The 18,577-nt window shown below is 38.5% G+C and overlaps 1 protein-coding gene across 1 annotated transcript in view; it reads right to left on the reverse strand.

The window, feature by feature from the left end:
• Positions 1 to 2,130: 2,130 nt before the first annotated feature.
• The window catches only part of SACM1L (SAC1 suppressor of actin mutations 1-like (yeast)), a 30,682-nt gene continuing 14,235 nt past the window's right edge, over positions 2,131 to 18,577 (reverse strand). Inside the window, exons 7-21 of the mRNA XM_009895017.1 lie at positions 16,691 to 16,750; positions 15,045 to 15,078; positions 12,080 to 12,181; positions 11,215 to 11,300; positions 10,947 to 11,033; positions 10,421 to 10,489; positions 10,247 to 10,326; positions 8,154 to 8,252; positions 5,408 to 5,546; positions 5,127 to 5,196; positions 4,964 to 5,036; positions 4,415 to 4,508; positions 4,238 to 4,330; positions 3,480 to 3,537; positions 2,131 to 2,779 (exon numbers count right to left, since the gene is read on the reverse strand). Coding sequence (XP_009893319.1) covers positions 2,643 to 2,779; positions 3,480 to 3,537; positions 4,238 to 4,330; positions 4,415 to 4,508; positions 4,964 to 5,036; positions 5,127 to 5,196; positions 5,408 to 5,546; positions 8,154 to 8,252; positions 10,247 to 10,326; positions 10,421 to 10,489; positions 10,947 to 11,033; positions 11,215 to 11,300; positions 12,080 to 12,181; positions 15,045 to 15,078; positions 16,691 to 16,750 — 1,281 coding nt within the window. The 3' untranslated portion in view covers positions 2,131 to 2,642. The remainder of the gene's footprint in view (positions 2,780 to 3,479; positions 3,538 to 4,237; positions 4,331 to 4,414; positions 4,509 to 4,963; positions 5,037 to 5,126; positions 5,197 to 5,407; positions 5,547 to 8,153; positions 8,253 to 10,246; positions 10,327 to 10,420; positions 10,490 to 10,946; positions 11,034 to 11,214; positions 11,301 to 12,079; positions 12,182 to 15,044; positions 15,079 to 16,690; positions 16,751 to 18,577) is intronic.

Raw genomic sequence — 18,577 nt, forward strand, 5'->3', positions numbered from 1 at the left:
GGAGGGAGATGGCGGGGTACGGAGGACGGAGGGTGTTAACAGCCGCCTCACGCACAAAGGTGACGGAGTACAACCTTTAAAGAATTAATTTATTTAAAGAACGTACAGTTTTAACAGTAATTTTGTCTGAGTATGGGAAGCTGGTCAGCTAGTGAGACCACATCGATTTAAGGTGTACACACTAGGATCTTCTGAGGAGTATTTTGCTATTTCAGAACTTGCACCTTTTAAGTTTGCAACTGTGGTATGTTTAACATACCACAATACAACAATGGAAAAAAATACAAGAAAGCTGATACACACCTGCAATGAGGGTGGGAAAGGAGACAACTTGAATTTTCACTGCAAGGCACTCTTGCTGTGGGCAGTAAAAACCAGTGAAGCAGTCTGGTGAGGGAAGAAGTAAAGAGTCACCGGTAGCGAGCAGGGGTGACACTAAGGATTAAGCATCAGAGAAATGCAGCCACAGTAGTTCATCCAGACCTGGCAATGAAGGCTGGATGGCAATGCTAATACCAACTCTTGCATAGGGTATAGTGCAAGATGATCAATATTTAAGCACAGACTAGTAAGATCTTCACATGCAAGGAGCAGACACAAAACCAAACCATCCTGGTGAGAAACAGGTCCTGAGGAACAATTTGGGAAAGTCCACTCCAAAGCTCAAAATGCACCACAGACAGTATATCTAGAAAAGTTGAACATTTTATTGTCATTTATGAATACACCATTTGTGATTTTAGAAGGACAGACTCTTTGCAAAGCACTGAAATGCCGGTGCCTTCCAACTTCTAAAACCTACGTTATTGTCTTACAAACCTTTTACATTAGCAATTCAAGTTTGGTCTTTGCTGCAATAAGTTCTTCACCAAAGATGCAAAGATTTAGTTCTAGACTACAAGACAAGCAAACTGAGTTTCAAACGGCACCTGCCAGTGAGCCATCAAAACCCATTACATTCAAGTACCAAGTCTATGATCTTCTTGTACTTTGTGTCCATAATGGAGTTCACCTTTGAAAATTTTAAGTTAGAGGGTTTTCCAGTTAACCGTCCACTGGCACTTCCATTACAGCATCTAGAAGCAAACAGATACTTTGCAAGTACTAGTGCTTATGAACAGGTTATGTTCACACAAAACCCAGAGAGGCTTCCAGAAACATTCAAGGTTAAAATGAACAGTTAACAGTTGCAAAAATCTGTACATATTTTCAGTCATAACACAAGGAAACACTGGAGCATCAGTGCTCTGTGTTCTAGCTTCAATAGTGACAACTGTGCTAGTCCTAGTATTCTACATGTTTCTCCCTTCCCCCCATTTAAATTTTTTAATTGCAATCTGAATATACAGCTGTACTTACAGGAAATATTAAACAATGCACAGCGCCTTAAGCAAGTTCCATGTCTGGTTTTCAACAAACCATATAAAGTAAGTGACAAAATAGTTTAAAATTGGTCCTTGATTAGGATTACTTATTTTTATACAGCTTGGAAGCACTAAATTTGAAGACACACATTTATTATTAACCAGCACAAATTATTCCGTAGCTTTTTTTCCTTTTTTTTTTTTTAAAGAATGTGTTACAGTATCATGCATGAAAAGCAAGCTGCTGCTCCCAAGTGCAAACATGGAGTTTAAACTAAAGGCTTTCTCCTCATGTTGTTACTCCTTCTTTCATAAATTATTTCAACATAACCAAGAATAGAAGCAGCCGACTAGCAAAACAATATGAAGTTCACCTTTTATGTTGTGACCCATTCTTAAAGTAATGGAATACTTTGGACCTTTAGCATAAGGAACGTGTGATAAACACTGCAAAGGATTTTTACATTCTTTGATCTCATTTACATCTTTAGAAAGAAAAATGATATCTTTTAACTCACTAACTAATGAATCATGATCTGGAGACTGTAGTATTGAAACAGTGCAAGACATTTGCGACTTCAGGAACATCCAATTACACTGTCCTTTCACCCAAACAATGATTAGTAGAATATTGCATCAGTCCTAGATAAACAAGACAGGACAAAAAGTTCATTTTAGAAGAGCGTTAGGATTCAAAAATCTTTTGTATTTAGTGAATAGAATCCACACACAAATATGCACGAAGGACTCCATAACATGGACTTTATCACAACAAATGTAATCCAGCTGTAAGTCTTGGAACTAGACTTATTTGTATGAAGCCATATTTGTTCAGAGACCACAATTAGAAGCTCCATTATTAATGCTTCAACATCGGGGTTTTTTGACACATGAACAGCAGAGCTCTCTCCTGTCAAGACAGAAACCAAAAATTCAGCTGAAACAGCCCAGGTGGACTATGAGCTTAAGCAGTCCACTTGCATCCTAAAACTTTCCAGGTACCAAAAAGCTGGCTTTTATCTTTGCATTACCTCAGTAAGAGTAGAGCCCCTTCCACTAATGCAATATTCCAAAGACCATTGAAACTGACTGTTGAGTCAGGTCTCAGTTGAAAGCTTCCACCAAAGGACATGATTTTCTTTGTCCCCACCCCACCCCCCCCACTGCCAAGGAAAAATGTTAAAAAGACAACTAATCGGTGTGGAAAGCAGGTCAGTAGAGACTCCAAGTGTGGCTTGAGGAATCCTCAGTACCAAGCCGCTTTCCACACACACAAATTCAGTCCATCTTCTCTTTTTGGACCAGCTTAGGTGCATCTACAAAATCCTTGCCGTTGTAAAGGATGATAGCAAAAGTTCCAAAGCTTGCACTTCCCCAGAAAAGCACATAGGCCAGTGTCTCAGTCCATGTATCACCTGTTAAGAGTCAGACAAACTTTTTAGTTCGTTATCTCCAACTACCAGAAAGTTTTTTTTCAGTGAGAAAGCAAAATATTTCAAGCCTTCCCTCAGAGATCTGCTGTCAAATGAAGTCAGAAGTCCTTCATGGGTACTGAGGGTCTTTTCTTTTTCTATTTCCTTACCTAGGAAAACTGTTTGCCACACAGTTCCTAGAATATTTTGAACAGACAGCTACAGAAGTCAGAGTCAAGAACTCTATTGGCACTGATGTTAGAGAAGTGAAGGCAAGAAGTAGAAGGCAAAAACCTTCACAACTCCCAACGCGGATTGTAATCAGAGGGACATCTATCAGGACAGGCTTATGCCTGTATCTGATTTGTCTGAACTGTCTTTCTGCCCAGAATTAGGTAGGTATTCTTCTGGGGATTCATCCAGCCTATAAAAAAGCACTAGATGTCTACTCAGGTGCAATTAAATCTGGGGGCAATTTACTGCCTCTTAAATGACTTAAAATAGTTTTCTATAGTACCTATAGGGTTTTTTTCCCCCCCGTATTAATGATAAAGTGCTAACCCTCAACATCCAGATCCATGCTCAAACACCTCTTAGTATGACCAAGAAGCAATTTTATACTGGATAGTTTCTGGTAACCGTTTATAGGAAGTCCACATACAAGCAAGCTAATTTTGTGACATTAAGTTCAATAGTGACTTACCAGCCATTAGCAAACAAATAATGCACATGGAGAAAGCAACCACCATAATAATAGGCAACTGGGGAAAAAGAAAAAAGAATAATCACTTTATATAGTAGCACATATATTCCTTAATTTCCTTTCAGATGGGCTGTACTGCAAAGCTGTCTTTATTACTGGCTTTGCAATAAAGTTGCTTTAATCACTGATTCACCTGCTGCCAGGTACAACTAAAATTTTAATAGCTTCAAAAGTTGGATGGGTGCGTTCAATAACTAGGTTGAGAATTAAAATACACCTATCTATTAAAAAAGTGTGTGTTTTGTTTAAAAAAAAAATACACCAGCCACTAATTAAACCCGTGATGTCCCCAAATCCCATTTAACAAAACAGAAGGGGGAGGGGGGGAAAAAAATTTGTGTGTTACAGTCTATGCTTCTGCATGAAGTATGAGAAGAGGAGATCTTCACAAGTTTCTTCTACAGAAGGAAACAGTCATTGATGGTGACTAGTAGAATTTCTCCCTTTCAACTTCATGAAGCAGATTTTTTAAAAGAAAAAAAGCAGCAAGCAGAAGTTTTTTCAATACCTCAGGGTCACTCCATTTTCTGTCAAGGGAACAGTCTGGGTTTAGTCTAATAAGCAGTTGTCACAGAAACATAACCAGATTATAGGGAACACTTCATTACTAAATAGACAAGTTCTACTTAGTCGTATGAAGCAAGTGACTAGAAAGTTGTATATGTTTCTCCAATCATGAATAAAGTCTCCATACTCACAGCTAAGAACTTCCAATCTTTCTTGACGTGTAGAGGACTAGCAGGTTCTACTTCATCCACTGAATAATTTCCAAGAAAAAGATCAATCGCATCCTGGACAAGAAACAGAGAGCAAGAGTTAAAATGCACAGCAATGTTTACCAAATACGTTTCCCCACAGTTAAAAGCCTAACTTACTTGTCTAAATCCATCAGAAAAGTTATTTTTGTAGTAACGTATTAATGAGTTCCAACCATCCATTATTAAGCCCCACTGAGTTCTCTTCCCAGTCCTGCAAGAAGTTTTGAAAAACATTTAAAATTGACTTATAAAATCAGGAAGATAATTTCAGATTTGCACTTCAGACATTGTTCACATGTGTATTATGCTTAATGAATACCTGCATGTAAATACATTTATCTAGTGCTGCCTCTGCATTATTACCACACATACTTGTAACAAAGTAGGAAAGTAAAATTACACTTCTCTCCATCCCACAATATAAGTGGGCCTTGAAGAAGCACATTCTTTGGGTTTATTTCCAGATAGCCTTTTCTCCTTTCATATAAACACAGTGAAGAATGGTGTTCTGTACATTTTACTGTGACATTTTACCAGTTGAACCACTGAAAGACTCATTCATGGTCTAAGCCCCAAATTAATAGCCTTCTCAGATATGAAGACTTAAAGAAAATCCCAAACATGCCCCCAAAACCCGGAAGGCCTTTACAAGAAAAGCTGACTTGCCTTGTATAATCTGTCTTTAAGGCACCAGTTCCAGCATATTGTTTGGCACAAGCATTCGCATTATCAGCCCATGCTGTGAACAGGAAAACATTAAGAAAGATTAAGTCAGTCATGTACTCTGCTTGGAAAAAAAGTGTTTGTTTGAACTCTATAAACAGCCTACCATTTTTGTAGATTTTCTCAAAGTCTGCTTGCTCTTCAATTCTCTGTCCAACATGCAGGACACCTAGCCTCTAAAACAGAAAGCATATTGAAGCTTACTAGTAGTTTGCTAGAAAGATTAGGATTTGCTTTCAGAAAAAGCTGTATTTATTAGAGTCTGGCCAATGCATTTCAAGAAAGTAGTACAGTAACTCAAGTATGCAAGCTCTTATTGAAGTGTTAAAATTGCATTTCCGTTCCAAACTCCTCTTCCAGCTTGTTGAACAAAAATAAAATATTTACCTGAAGTTGGGCTTGAAGAGATCGGCGTGCTAGCAAGCTCTGGATCACATTCGTTCGATCAAGGCAGTCCATGCAGTTACTACGGAATATTCCTTCCTGCTCAGTCACAATTTTACCATCGGAGTCAACTAGAAAATAACTAACACATGCAATCCACCTAAGTATTTATAGATAACAGTACATATAAACTACATTGCAGAGTTAGATATTCTAGCAATCAAAACACAGTTGTCTTGAGTATATGAAGAGTTCTTAGCCATGACAAAGAACTTTGATACCTCCCTGAATTTTTCCCCTCCCATGCTGAAAAACAGCATCAATACATGAAAATTTAATAATCTCAGGGCAGTATTCACATTCATTTAGACAGCTAACCAGCAATACTGAGTTACATGCCACTAAGAACAGCTTCTGGTGCAAAGTCAGCCACTTTTTTTTTTTCCAATTATTATCAGGCCCCAGCTCCACAGGTATCAAGATCATTAGCAGAGTGTAACATCAGAAGTAACCAGATTTGTATATAGCTGGTCACCTGGTTCTATCTAGTCACCACTGCATAAAAAGTCATATACACGCTGTCAAGCACACTTCTTCCAGGAAGGTACTCAAATCTTGAAGGCCACTACTTAAAATCTGCTACTGTCACTTACTCTTCTCTCCATTATGTGAGCATCTGGGGCAATCCAATGTTCCCCCTTGCAACTGCATATACTAATTGTTACCTCAGTCTTTTTAATCAACTAAACCAGGTGTTTCATAATTGATAACAAACAGCTCATTTTAAATACTGAATTGCATGCAAGTATTCTGATAACTGAGCTGGTAAAACAAACACGCTAATCAAGTTATCAGTTTGATGTGTGAATGGGACAGAACTATACTCATCCTTCTGCCACAGCATTAAGATTCCAGTTGCCTGAAGATTTACAAATCATATTCTGTAGATTAAGTTACTCCATTATGTAATTATGAACTTGGAATGTGGACTAGCACATGATCTACTGTTACTGTACAGCATTTTAAGATTATAAAGTCTTGCAGTCATGCAGTACTAAAATCAAGAGCCTTAGAAGCATCTGCATTTACTTTGATTAACCTTGTGTTAACAAGACCCATTTTTGTCCTTCTTAGAGAACTAGTTTTGTTAAACCAAGTTTTACATTGTTGTATGATTAAAGGACACAGTAACACCTGTGAAATCTCATTTTCTCCTCTTCTTCCACCAAGCTTTGCCTCAAACTGGTATTAGGATAATTAGTGTAGTTGAAGAGCAGACATTTGTGATTAATGAGATAGTTTAAATCCTGCATCTCCTATAATTGCTCTAAAAAAATTAAAAAAAACAAACCACCACCACCAAACCTAACACCTTCCCCCCCACCCTAAACCCCAGCAAGCCAGCTCTCCTTTCTGACAGTTTTCACAACTGGATTTAACCTGCAGAAAACAGTTGTTTAACCTCCATAGAACTGTTTACCTCTCGCAGTGTTGCAGAACAATTTTCTAATAATATTGTAACTCAGACATTTCTGTTCCTAACAAAACAAGGCAAGGTAGAGCCAACCTAATCTTGAGGAATAGCCTTCATTTTTGTATCTTGTTTGAGACACATTACCTCCCTCACCCTTCATTTCAAAGAAACCTGGCTCTTTAAGCCCCCAATGGCAGGTGACAGTAAACAAGTTATGTGATTCAGTATTCATTTTAAGAATAAAGGATCCTTGCTGTATAGAAAACCTACATGCTTACTTCTCCGTATTTGAAGTGCTTAAAACCAATTTATTCTTTAGCTTTTCAGGTGTTTTTTTAGGCTTTTGGTGGTGGGCAGAGAATATTCTCTATCATCTGATTAACTTACACTATTACCACAGCCTTCATTTCAGGCAAGATACTTCATTCATGAGACTCCTATTCTAGTCTGCAGCTCACCTCTTTAGGACAGAACATACCACTGCCAGTTTTGTAATGTTTTAGCTGATCTACTTTGTGCTTTAGGCACAAGACTTTAGAAACAGGAAGGAAGCAATCAGAAAAGCAGAACAAAAGTAAATGGTTTCCCTAACAATCTATACATCTACAAGTAGCAAAGACAAAGAAGTGCGTAAAACAACACACTTGTGGGACTAAACAAAGGTTTAAATCTGTTTGGACATTTAGTCTATTTTTATATGACCAGACAAAATGAGAATTTGTTTCCTTGTGGGTTACCTATGTTAGCATGGGCTAACAATCAGTGCCAGTGCTGAGGTTTGGTGCCACAAACAATATGCATTAAATGCTTTTAAAAACAGAGCAGGTGCCTGTGGAAGGAGCATTAAGTGTTTGACACTATGCAGGAGAACAGTTTGCTGTCAACACCACATGGAATTACTCTTGGATGAAAGAAATATCACCTAAGGAGCCTTTTTTTCGTTAGTTTCAGTTGTATGCACACTCATTTCTTTATCTAACCTTTTACCCAAAGGTACAAAGACAGCTCTTGCGTCACAACACAGGGTTGCTAAGATTCTCAGAACCATTTTATTGAGACATAAAAAGGATTCTACATCTTACCCTGTACCAGGTCTCTAACCTTGCACATGGTATCAAGCAAGAGGTAAGAGCTATGGAAGCACTAATGCAAACAAATACATCTTTATAGACAATTACAGGTCTGTTTTACTGTGCCTTAACTCAAGACAATAGAAGCTATGAGAAAGTGGTCGCATTTTAACAGTACAGAAGTAAAAGAACAGCAGAGCCTTACCTAAACTCATCTTGCTGTTCTGCTAGTTGATCCATCAAAATCTGAAGTCGATCCCACCTCATCCGGCTGCACTCTTTATGGAAGTCAAATGCTACGTATCTGTTCAGAGAGAGAAGCATCTTTTCAGATCACATGTGTACTGCAGTGAAGTTCTCAGAAAACCCCACAGGGAATGGCTGCTCTATAGAACAGGTAGTGACAGAGGATGTGTTTTTCTTTAGAGACTGCTTCCAGCAGATGTCTGTGGATTTTGTCAGTGCTCTGTAATCTTCCTTAGGCTGCACTCTTAGTGCGCATGGCAACAACATTTACATTTCTTTACAATATGCCACTAGTCTGGGGAAGCACACATTCAGTTCCAAGTTACTCATTCTAAATTCTGGCTAGTATTTTCCCTCCAGAAAGTACAGAAGGGATACACGTGTTACTTCATCTCTTTTTTCCCCCACCAGGATTCTTTTGCCTTCCCCTCTTTTCCAAGCAACCACATTGGGAACTTCAGTTCACTTTGAAAGAGACACAGGCGTTGAAATGCAACATTCTCTGCTGGCATGCAGCATAATTCCCTTGAAAGCTCTCTAGAAACCTGAGACAGGTTCTGTTTAAACAGCTAACCTACTCTGTCATAAGAAAATCAAACAGCTACTGACTTGGAACAAGATTTTAACAGCCAGTTCATTTCTGGTAAGAAGTGCTCTAGACGAGTGGTGTTTGATTCAACATTTATGTATGTACATATTCGCTGTGAATTACAGGGCATTACATTCCTCCCCTCAAATATTCATAATCCAAAAGTTATTATTTGCCAAGTTTTCAAGACTATTTGCATGAAGAAAGATGGCATACATAAACTGAAGACTCAAGTCTTAGTCTGACAGGTAAATGCTACCAAAACTGGTTAACAAAGAAAAAGGATTTTGGCAGCACTAAGAAAAAGGAGCTGACAAACACCGCTTTAACGTATACAGAACAACAAGCATCACTAAAACACACCCTGACAGAATTTTACATCTTGATTTCCACCAGATGACTGTATAGCAAAGATGCACAGACTTCTAAAAGCTCTGTAGAACTAAGGTATCAATACCAGCCTAGGTGTGAGACTGAGGAAAGAGCTCACCTTAGATGCAGCCTTTTTTTAATAAAAAAGAAAAATCCACACCCCCACACCAATAACACACACAAACATGCCCCTGAGAGTAGCAAAGAAGCATAGAGAAGTGAGACAGACATCTATAACTACCCTGGTGAACGAAGCAGCAGAGCATCATACAAGCAGAAAAAAAGCTTGGAAAAAATTCAAAGTATGTCAGGACTTACAAGGACATATTGATTATACTCTGCAATTCCTTAGTTATAGTTAGACAGGAGTAAATCCTTAATAAAACAAGATGCCTTTTTGCTTACAAGTAGGATTTTGTCCTGTGACATATATGAGTGACAATAATAGTATACAGCTATTTCAAGTAAAAGGTAGAGGTAAGTGTCTGTGGGAGCCAGATGCCAGCCCTCCCTCTGGAAGTTAGCGAAAGCAAGCACAAGCAGGTTGTAAGGTTGTATACTGCACTCAAGATTCCCACAAAGAGATAGAATTTCTTGTGATTCTCCACTCTCTTGGCCCATTGTCACACTGAGGTCCAGACATTTAAATTACATGTTCCCCCCTTTATCTCAATACTGGCTTGCTCACACTCAGCACTCCATTACTAAACTAAGTCAGCCATGTAACCAAGCCTTTTTGCCAGAGGCTAGTATACTACAGGGCGTGTTTTCTTTTTCCTAAAATGCAGAAGATCTCCACAGTTCTCACAGCATACTATTATTCCAATATTGGCATTACCATTGCCTCTGAGCTCCCTTCTTTATTCTGTCTTCTCTATTTGTCCCATATTTGCTTCACAGTCTCACTTCTGCTTAAAATGTGAGCTCTGAGGCAGGGGCATTGGTCATATGCAAGTTACTTCATAAAAATAAAATTCAAACAAATCAGACAGTTGGTAAAGGCCTCCAAAGAACTGGTCACTCGGTGTGTCTCAGAGACAAAGCTCAGCTCAACTTTTGACACAGAATGTATTATTTCATTTCACACGTACCTGACCATTCCATTTGCCATGCTGTTTACCATTTTTGCAAATGTTTGCTCAAGAGGTTTCTCTGAACCTTTTTGGTTAACCTAGAAGAAAGAAAAGGAAAAAGAGAGCCAGTATTACTCAAACACCTGCTTAAAAGAATAACAGCTTTTTCAGGAAGAACAAGTGAAAGCATACCAAGTTGACAATCATCTGCTTTCCATAGCTAATTATTTGCGAGTCAAAATGTCTTTGGAAGCCATCCATCTAGAAGAGAAAGAAAATGTGTTGACAGATGTATGCTACTGTTAAGATCCGTGACTTACAAGAAATCACTATAATCATCTTTTTGATGATACCGCATAGGTAGCTTTGCGGCTAAGAAAAGTGTTAGATGTTCTCTATTGTGCTAACACATTTCTACTTTCATCCCCACAGTCCATTCAGCTCTCCTTATTAAACAAGCCACAGATAACAAGTACTGTGCAGCTACCAAAACTGTTGCAAAGAAGAACCAAAGAGAAACTACCCTCATTGATGTCTGTATTTTTTTCAGGTTCTGAACTCATCTTAAGGAGCACAAGGATTCCTGCTACTACTTTTTAAACATAAAGCTCAATCAAGTATTGCTAATTTTTATTCATCTGATGACAATTTGTTACCTTATCACACAAACATGAGCCCAGAAATATATTAAAACCCCAAGACACAAACACTCACATACATGATTTACTGACTTGCTGATCTGTGGCTTTGGTTTATACTTGAGGTTTGGTCTTTGAGACCAGAAAAAAGGAATCGATCCACGGGTCTGCAAAACAATGGAAATAGTTTTAAACAACAAAACTTACCAACTCACTTGCCATTTAAAAATAAAGCAGACTGGTTTAGTTTGTGTGCGTGCACATCTTGCATATAATCTATATTTAGAAGCGTAGACAGAGCTATCTATATATCTTAAGCCACTGAGCAGTTCCTTCCACTGACTTTACCTGGACGAACGATGCTTTGCTCCCCTTGTAATGCACGATTTGTTCTGTTTCAACAAAGTTAGCAGCATGTCCTTCTGAATCAATACCTATGTAGGAAAAAGAGCTTGTTAACCAGCTCAGACTGGCTGCAGAACAATGACAGTTTATCAGCAAAAGGCTTCCTACCCTTCCCTTTCAAGCACTCACAGAAAGCATGAAAAATACCAGAGCTGCCCGAAGATGGTAAATTAAACACACCTTTGGCAAAAGTTTAACATGATCTGTACTAAATTTAACTTGAAGCAGCACAGTCGTGCTTAACACATTTTGATATTTATAGTCCTAGAAATCGAGTAGTTTAGTACAAAATAAAGTGCTTTGACACTGAAATAGTCACAATTCAATAGCAATAGTACTGCAGAAACTGACCAATTTCTTCAAGAACACACATGCTGGGACTAAGAACAGAGAAAGTGATTTAAACCCATTTCCTCATTCACTTTTTAACTTGAAACAATTAGAGAATGCCACTCTTCAGAGGTCTGCTGCCAGCACCAATGATGCTCTTAGTTGAATTTACTGCTAGGCCAGAAGGGCTATTACACACTTGCATTTAGCTCCAATAAAACCAGCTAAGTGTTTAAAACCCCTACAAAACTTCTGCAGTTATCTCTAGGAGGAATAAAGAAGAGTCAGTTTTAATAACTACCAGAACATGCTTCAGTTCGTCATACAGGTTCCCAATATTTTGAGCAAGGACCTCTGAGACAAGCTATATTGTAAGCATTTTTTGTTGAAATCATTATACAGCAAATACTCTTAAAGGTAAGTCACATGTATAGATGGAATTCACATTATTTTAAAATAAATCAATTTTCTATTTTACCTCTTACATAGTAGCGTACACCAGCCCTGAAACAGCTTCTTCTGGAAACAAGCAGCCAGTCAAAACACTTGCCATTTATTGAACAAGAGTGCATAGTGATAACTAATGAATAACACTAAGGAAAAACCCCCCAGAATTTCATTAGGTTTTTTTTTATATATTTAGAGGTAAGAAACATCAAGGAACCAAGCAAACACATTGAAAGAAACTTGTAAACATTTCTCACACCAATAAGAGTTGAAGATTAAACTTGAGAGAGTACCTAATATTAAGATCACTATGCGCATCACAAAAGGAAAGGCTATAGGTGATGTCACAATGACCACACATTAAAATTGCTATAAAATTTTGAGAAAAATGGGATTCTAAAGAAAATTAATCTGGTCTCATCATCCTCTGGATACCATTAAATGGACTTACTTCTGACATTCTATTCAGCGCTACACTCATCCATAGTTTTATTAAGCTATCTTAACAGTTTCTTGCCTCTATTGCTTTTAACAAAAAATACCACTCTGAACCTTTTTTTCTAGGCTTTTAGACGAGTGAATATCTTGGGCCTTGCACCTGTAACTGCAACATACATTAACAGATACCAGAACTAGCAGTAAGGTAGACTGGCTTTCAAATCCATGCCAAGAAAAAGAACAAACACATAGGAAGTCTCCAGTGGAAGCTTCTTACGTAAGAATACTTTCCAGCTCAGGCTGGATACCCAAAGTGGCAGATAAACCATAATCTGGGACTAATCAGACAGCAATAACTGACAACTAGTTTTGTTTTTAGAGTCTTGTTCTGTGCTGCTTATAATTGCCTTTATTTGGACTATAGTTCACTATCAAGTCTACTAGAGAACAGCATTCATCATTAATAACTTCTTCAGGTAGAGTCACAGGCTCTCATCCTTTGTCCCTAAAAACCGAAACCTACAACTTTAAAGCAAGCAAAAAGATCAAAACGGTCAATTTTTGCAAGCTGCAGTATTAGCATACTGCAGTCTTCTATTCTTTGAGAATCTAGATACTTTGTCTTAAGGTTGGCAAAGTAAAAAAAAAAGTATTTTCTCCTTAGAAATAGTACATTTTACAGTGAAATCTAGATTCTGCATTTGTGATTCAAATGCGACATAAAGCAGTTGTGTCACACATGAGGACCTAAGCTATGTTAAAGAGCACACTGACTGCATACATGGAACATCTTGATTTATATGTGCATTAGTGAATTTTTAACAAACAATATTAGCAAAGAGTGTAATACAAATTGGCCCTACATAATCCAGAATGTTCTCACAATTTGTAAGTTACTAATATTGTTTGTTAAAAATTCAAAAAGTGTAATACAAATTGGCCCTACATAACCCAGAATGTTCTCACAATTTGTAAGTTAGACTGTGAAAAAGACCTGCTGCTTTCCAGGACCTCTGCTGTCCTGGAAAACTACTGCCAGGTCTTACACCCTTCAATCCAACGCCTGTAGAGCCAACAGTTTCCTGCAAGAAAGGTTACCTCTGAACTCAGCTGCTTAGCAATAGTCAGCCCATTTTCTGTCTGCAATCTCTGTCCTGACTTTAATGGCAACTTGCTATTGGCTACTTTCCACACACACGGAAAGGTAAAAAACAACCCATAATTTATTGTTCTTTAGAAGGTTGTGTGGGGTTTTGGGGGGAGTAAGGGAAATGTTAGACATAGCCTTTGGGTGATCAAAGCCTTGATTACCAAGTAACTCCATTAGTTCTCATCACTGCAAGACTAGAATCCCAGTACAGGTAGCTGGAAAAAATATATTTAGGTTTACATGGGGGTGGGGAAGAATCTTTTGATTTTACTGAAAAAACTGCTAGCAGTGCTCAAACAGTTCTGCTTAAGGCTCTTCCTAGCATTTTCATCACTAAAAATCTAGTTTCTTTGAATTCCTGAGTTCTCTAAGGTGTTTGGTTAATATTAGAATTACAGCAAAACATACATTACTTATGCTAATTATTCATATAGTGAAAATAGGACAGAGAAAGGTGTTAATAATTGCAGTCTGCCACTTGCTAATGCCAATCCACCCAAGGACCTGCAGGATAAGGACCGGGTTGTTCTGACAGTTCCCTTTTGCTATCTTTCCTTGCTTCTCCACCTACTCCCACAACATTTTCCATTAAATGAAGTCACAGGAAAGAAGGACTGGAGATCTGCCAGCTGCTAAGAGTCCTACCAGAACAACTGATCCAGCCCGGAAGCTGTTTTCCCTGCACACACCTGAGGGGCCTTTGCAATGGAGGAACTAAGGAGACTGAGGCATGAGTTGCTCTGTCCAGTCTTGCCTGTCCTTTATGCTGCCAGTTCAGGAGCACCTGGGACTTACTGTCAGTCAATCACATGCTGCATGAGGAACACTGCCTCCAGAAAGCATTAGGCTTACTCACAGCATACACCCCTTCTCAAAAATAAACTCATGACTAGTTTGCTAAAAAGGCTGTTATCCAAAGCGCTGGTGTAGGAAAAGCAGCTGGCTAGGCCAAGTGGTCCAGAAGCCTTCAGCAGAACTCCTTAGCCTTTTATTCATCAACAGGAAGATCCATAAGCACTCCTTCAAATCAAAACTGTTCTCCCTTATTTGAAAGCCAACGTAAATGCTCAGTAAAGGCATCCTTACAGCAAGATAAAAAGTATAAGGCTGATGTGAGAGCATTTGCCATATTCATCTTAACCTTCAATCCCATTGAAAGGCAGTTATGCAAATCATGCCTGTAAAATTAGATACATTAAGCCTTAAAAGCAGACTATTCAAGTGAGTTAACATATGACTGGGCTATCAAAGAATATGTAATGCTCGTATCTGAACAAATTACATCTTAATTCTGACACTGTGTTCTGTTATATAGCTGCCAACATAGCCAATAGAGCAGCCTCATCAGCAACCATTTTGCTGTTAGACTCCCATATTCAGCACTGAGCTTTACAATACAAAAGGATACATCCGTGCATCACAGGCGTAGCAAACCTATGGATCTGAAACACACACATAAAACATTGTAAAAATACTAAACAACAGCAGCCAAAAAAAGATAAGTGAGTGACTATGCTTTGTCTAGGAGGTTTTTTTGGTGGTTTTATATATATTATATCCTCTACTTTTTGTTTAAGGTGCAGTAATTCTTTCTGAGAAAAAAGTTCAAAGAAAACTGTCACATATGTAACCCTTATTAGCAGCAGGGAAAAAGTCTAATCATAAGTGACCTTGACAAAAAAATCTCAAGCTAATACATCCTCTTATACACCGCATTTACTCTTCTACAAATGTACCAGATACAAAGCAGTACACACTGAAAACCTTTAGACATGGTATTTGCTGTACCTCTACAGTGGGACGTAAGCAGAGATAGTAGTAAACGCAGAGCTTCAGTAAGGAATACTTCTATGTGATTAATACTCGAAATGCTTGTGCCAGGGTTTTTCCCCTCCCATCCTGCCACTCCTGAATGACTTGGTCTTTCAAAAACATTTAAAATCAAGATTTTTCCAATACTAGAAGTCAGAAATACCACATCTCAAATTGCCTAAAACTGTTACTACAGCAAGCCACCTGTAGTCAACATGAGGTCACGCATCTCCTCACAGATCAGCTCTCTCCCTTCTTCAACGTCTGTGTTTTGCCTCCTACGCCTGTTTTCACCAACCAGCTACACTTGGCTTTCTTTGCTGTTCCCACCACAGCTTCTCTCATTTCCCAAGCTTTGTTTGCATAGCACTATCCAAACCATACCCAGTCATATGCCTCTAAAATATGCACAACAACCTTTTGCTAATTCATATCTTCACATTCATTCCAGAAGCACTGCACAATCCAGCCTTTTGGAACAGTGCTGTCTCATGTAAGAGCACATCTCCACAGGTTACCGAGACAGAAATAGAAGCAGTGCGTCATTCACTTTGATAAATGAGAAGTACTGACAGAGAGAAAAGGTTGCTGTAGCACAGAATTCGAGAAGCTTAACACACATCTGAAGTCTCTAGCAGGAAGGAGCTTAGATCAGTCTGGCCACTGAGGTACTGCAGTTGTGGCTCACAGCCATGCACTTGTATTTGCTGGACTAAGTGAATTCAAAGGTTACACTGTGCTAGTCTTCATTTGAAATAAACTCAAAGAACCTAAACTGTCAGTTTAGCTCATAATTAAAAGCTTTATGACCTATTCACTAGGCAAATGCAGTTTAAACTGCACTCATGGAGAAAGACGCTAGCCAGCCAGAAAAAAAAAGCAATGAGCTGAACCTTTTCCATACCTTAGGATAAATAAGTAGCTAAACTTCAAAGAACTTGAGAACCATATGCTGTGCAGCATGACTTCCCCTTCGGTTTATACGAGCACGGTCTCAGCACAATATCTTCAAACGCAGACCTTTCTAAAGGGGCAGCTTTACTATATGTACTACTGAGAACACTGACATAGAGTTGGAAGTTTGAAAGCAGAAGATTGTCACTGTGCTAAACTAGAAGATGAATGGCCACATCACACTACATTCTGGCTGTCTGAAATGAGACATAATTACGGGAAACTGTTGTATACATACAGCACAAGTACATTCATTCTGTGTTAATATAATCATTGCAAAGTGTTTACCTCTGGTTGAGCAGCAAATTCTCTAAGAAGATGCCCATTCCATACAAACCGTGGATCTGCCTGCAGCAATACAAAAAAACATGTTTTTAGAGACTGTCAGTTCTGTTTAATTCAATGAAAAGGGAGTATGACAGTACCCATGCATTACACAAGTTTAGGTGAACAGATGTACATGGAGATGGAACACCCTTCTTTCATCAGTACCATTCAAAACATCAACTACAAATCTAAATAAAATAAAAACAGTCCAAAGAACAACAGTTCTCTCCAGTCTTTAAGGGTGTTACCTGACATTTCAGGCATGCTGAACCATTAACTGAGCTGCAGTATTGGAAGAACATTCCAGTCTTTGCCCTAAGCAAGCAGGGCTTGAAAAGTTTATCCATTTTTTTTTTTTTTTTAACACACGAACAGTAGCAAGGTAACACTCCTAAAACAGGCAGAAGGTAAAAATGCAAGGAGCCCTGTATGCAATAACAAACAAATCTGATAATTGAATGTTAAACAATACTTGCAGCTTAAAAGACAAAAATATTTATATTCCACCGCATAAATGATCCTCCTCAACTTTCTGTATTTCCTATTCCTAATTCACCTCAAAATTGTCTTCAGCAGGTTGCTGAGCCCATTCCAGAAAGCTACCAGACTAGTCACAAAAGTGACATTTGCTGCAGAACATAGTGCAGGCTCTGGGGAAGTCTCAACTTTAAGATGAGGCAGGCAGACAATGCATCACTGAGGATGAGAGTTAATTCAAGCTTGCTGTTGGAACAGTCCTTTGTCTAATAGAAAACAATAATACAACTATTCAACAGAAACTGATCAGGATACTGCAGACAGGATTTGAGCTAGTGAAAGAACACGACATGATGCTTCGGTGCCCTTATACTGGGGCTGTTTCCTTCTACTTGTACAGCTTAAAAAAAACCTCAAACCAACCAAAACATCCACACGCTAACCACAGGCCAGGCTTCTCTCATACAGGTGAACCGGAGATACTCAAGACTGTCACCATCCTTTTATTAAGTGATTATACTGCAACCACGAGCGTGAAATTACATGACAATGGTTTTAACCACCTAACATCTAAGTTTACTTGAAACTGAATCCCTTTTACTGTATTTTGCCTTTCAAACAACCTTCTGAAATGCCACAATTTTAAGGCAAACCAATCCTTTCATTTCAGCAACTGCTCTTCCAGGCAAAAGTACTGCCAGAGCAGCATTTTGTAATGCAAAATAGTCTCCAACTATAAACTGATTTTTTAGCTTTTTAATTAAATCTTGGAAAAAAGCGTACTGCTTCCCCAGTTGAGACAGTTTCAGTAACACATCATGACTCCACTGCCACATTTTCTGCAAAGGAAGAAGTGCTGTTGACTTCCAAAGTTCCAGTATTTCAGTGCCTAAGCAGTTTAGGCCTTGTTTACGCTGCAGTATACAGTAAGTTTACCAGACTAAGGATTCTGGAACTCTGTGGAAGCACAATAGATGTTTAAGTTCAAATTGCATGTGGCTGTGTGATTCCGTTGCCTTTAAGACAAAAATCAGCCCGTTAAATTCATGCTTCAAACATAAGGAATAGGCATAGCTTAGAGAGAATGCAACATCTTAGGGCCAACAGCCATAAAACCTACAGTTCTGTTCCATGTTATCCTGAAAGAGAATAAGAAATAAAGTGCCATTTATTCTATCTTGTGTTCCACCCCCCCTTCTCCACCCCCAATTCTAGGTCAGAGGAATGACTTGCTTCCTCTCGATTCTTCTGCTGCTAGCTCCTTCTTGTTGCAGTTAAAAGTGAGAATATTGAAGTCAGAGGCAAACTTTCATTTATTTTGAGGTTTTAAATTTCATTTAAAGCAGATTTCAGAAAGTACTTCTAACTGCC

Source organism: Charadrius vociferus, unplaced genomic scaffold (genome assembly GCF_000708025.1).
Source record: "Charadrius vociferus isolate BGI_N301 unplaced genomic scaffold, ASM70802v2 scaffold51, whole genome shotgun sequence".
NCBI lineage: Eukaryota > Metazoa > Chordata > Aves > Charadriiformes > Charadriidae > Charadrius > Charadrius vociferus.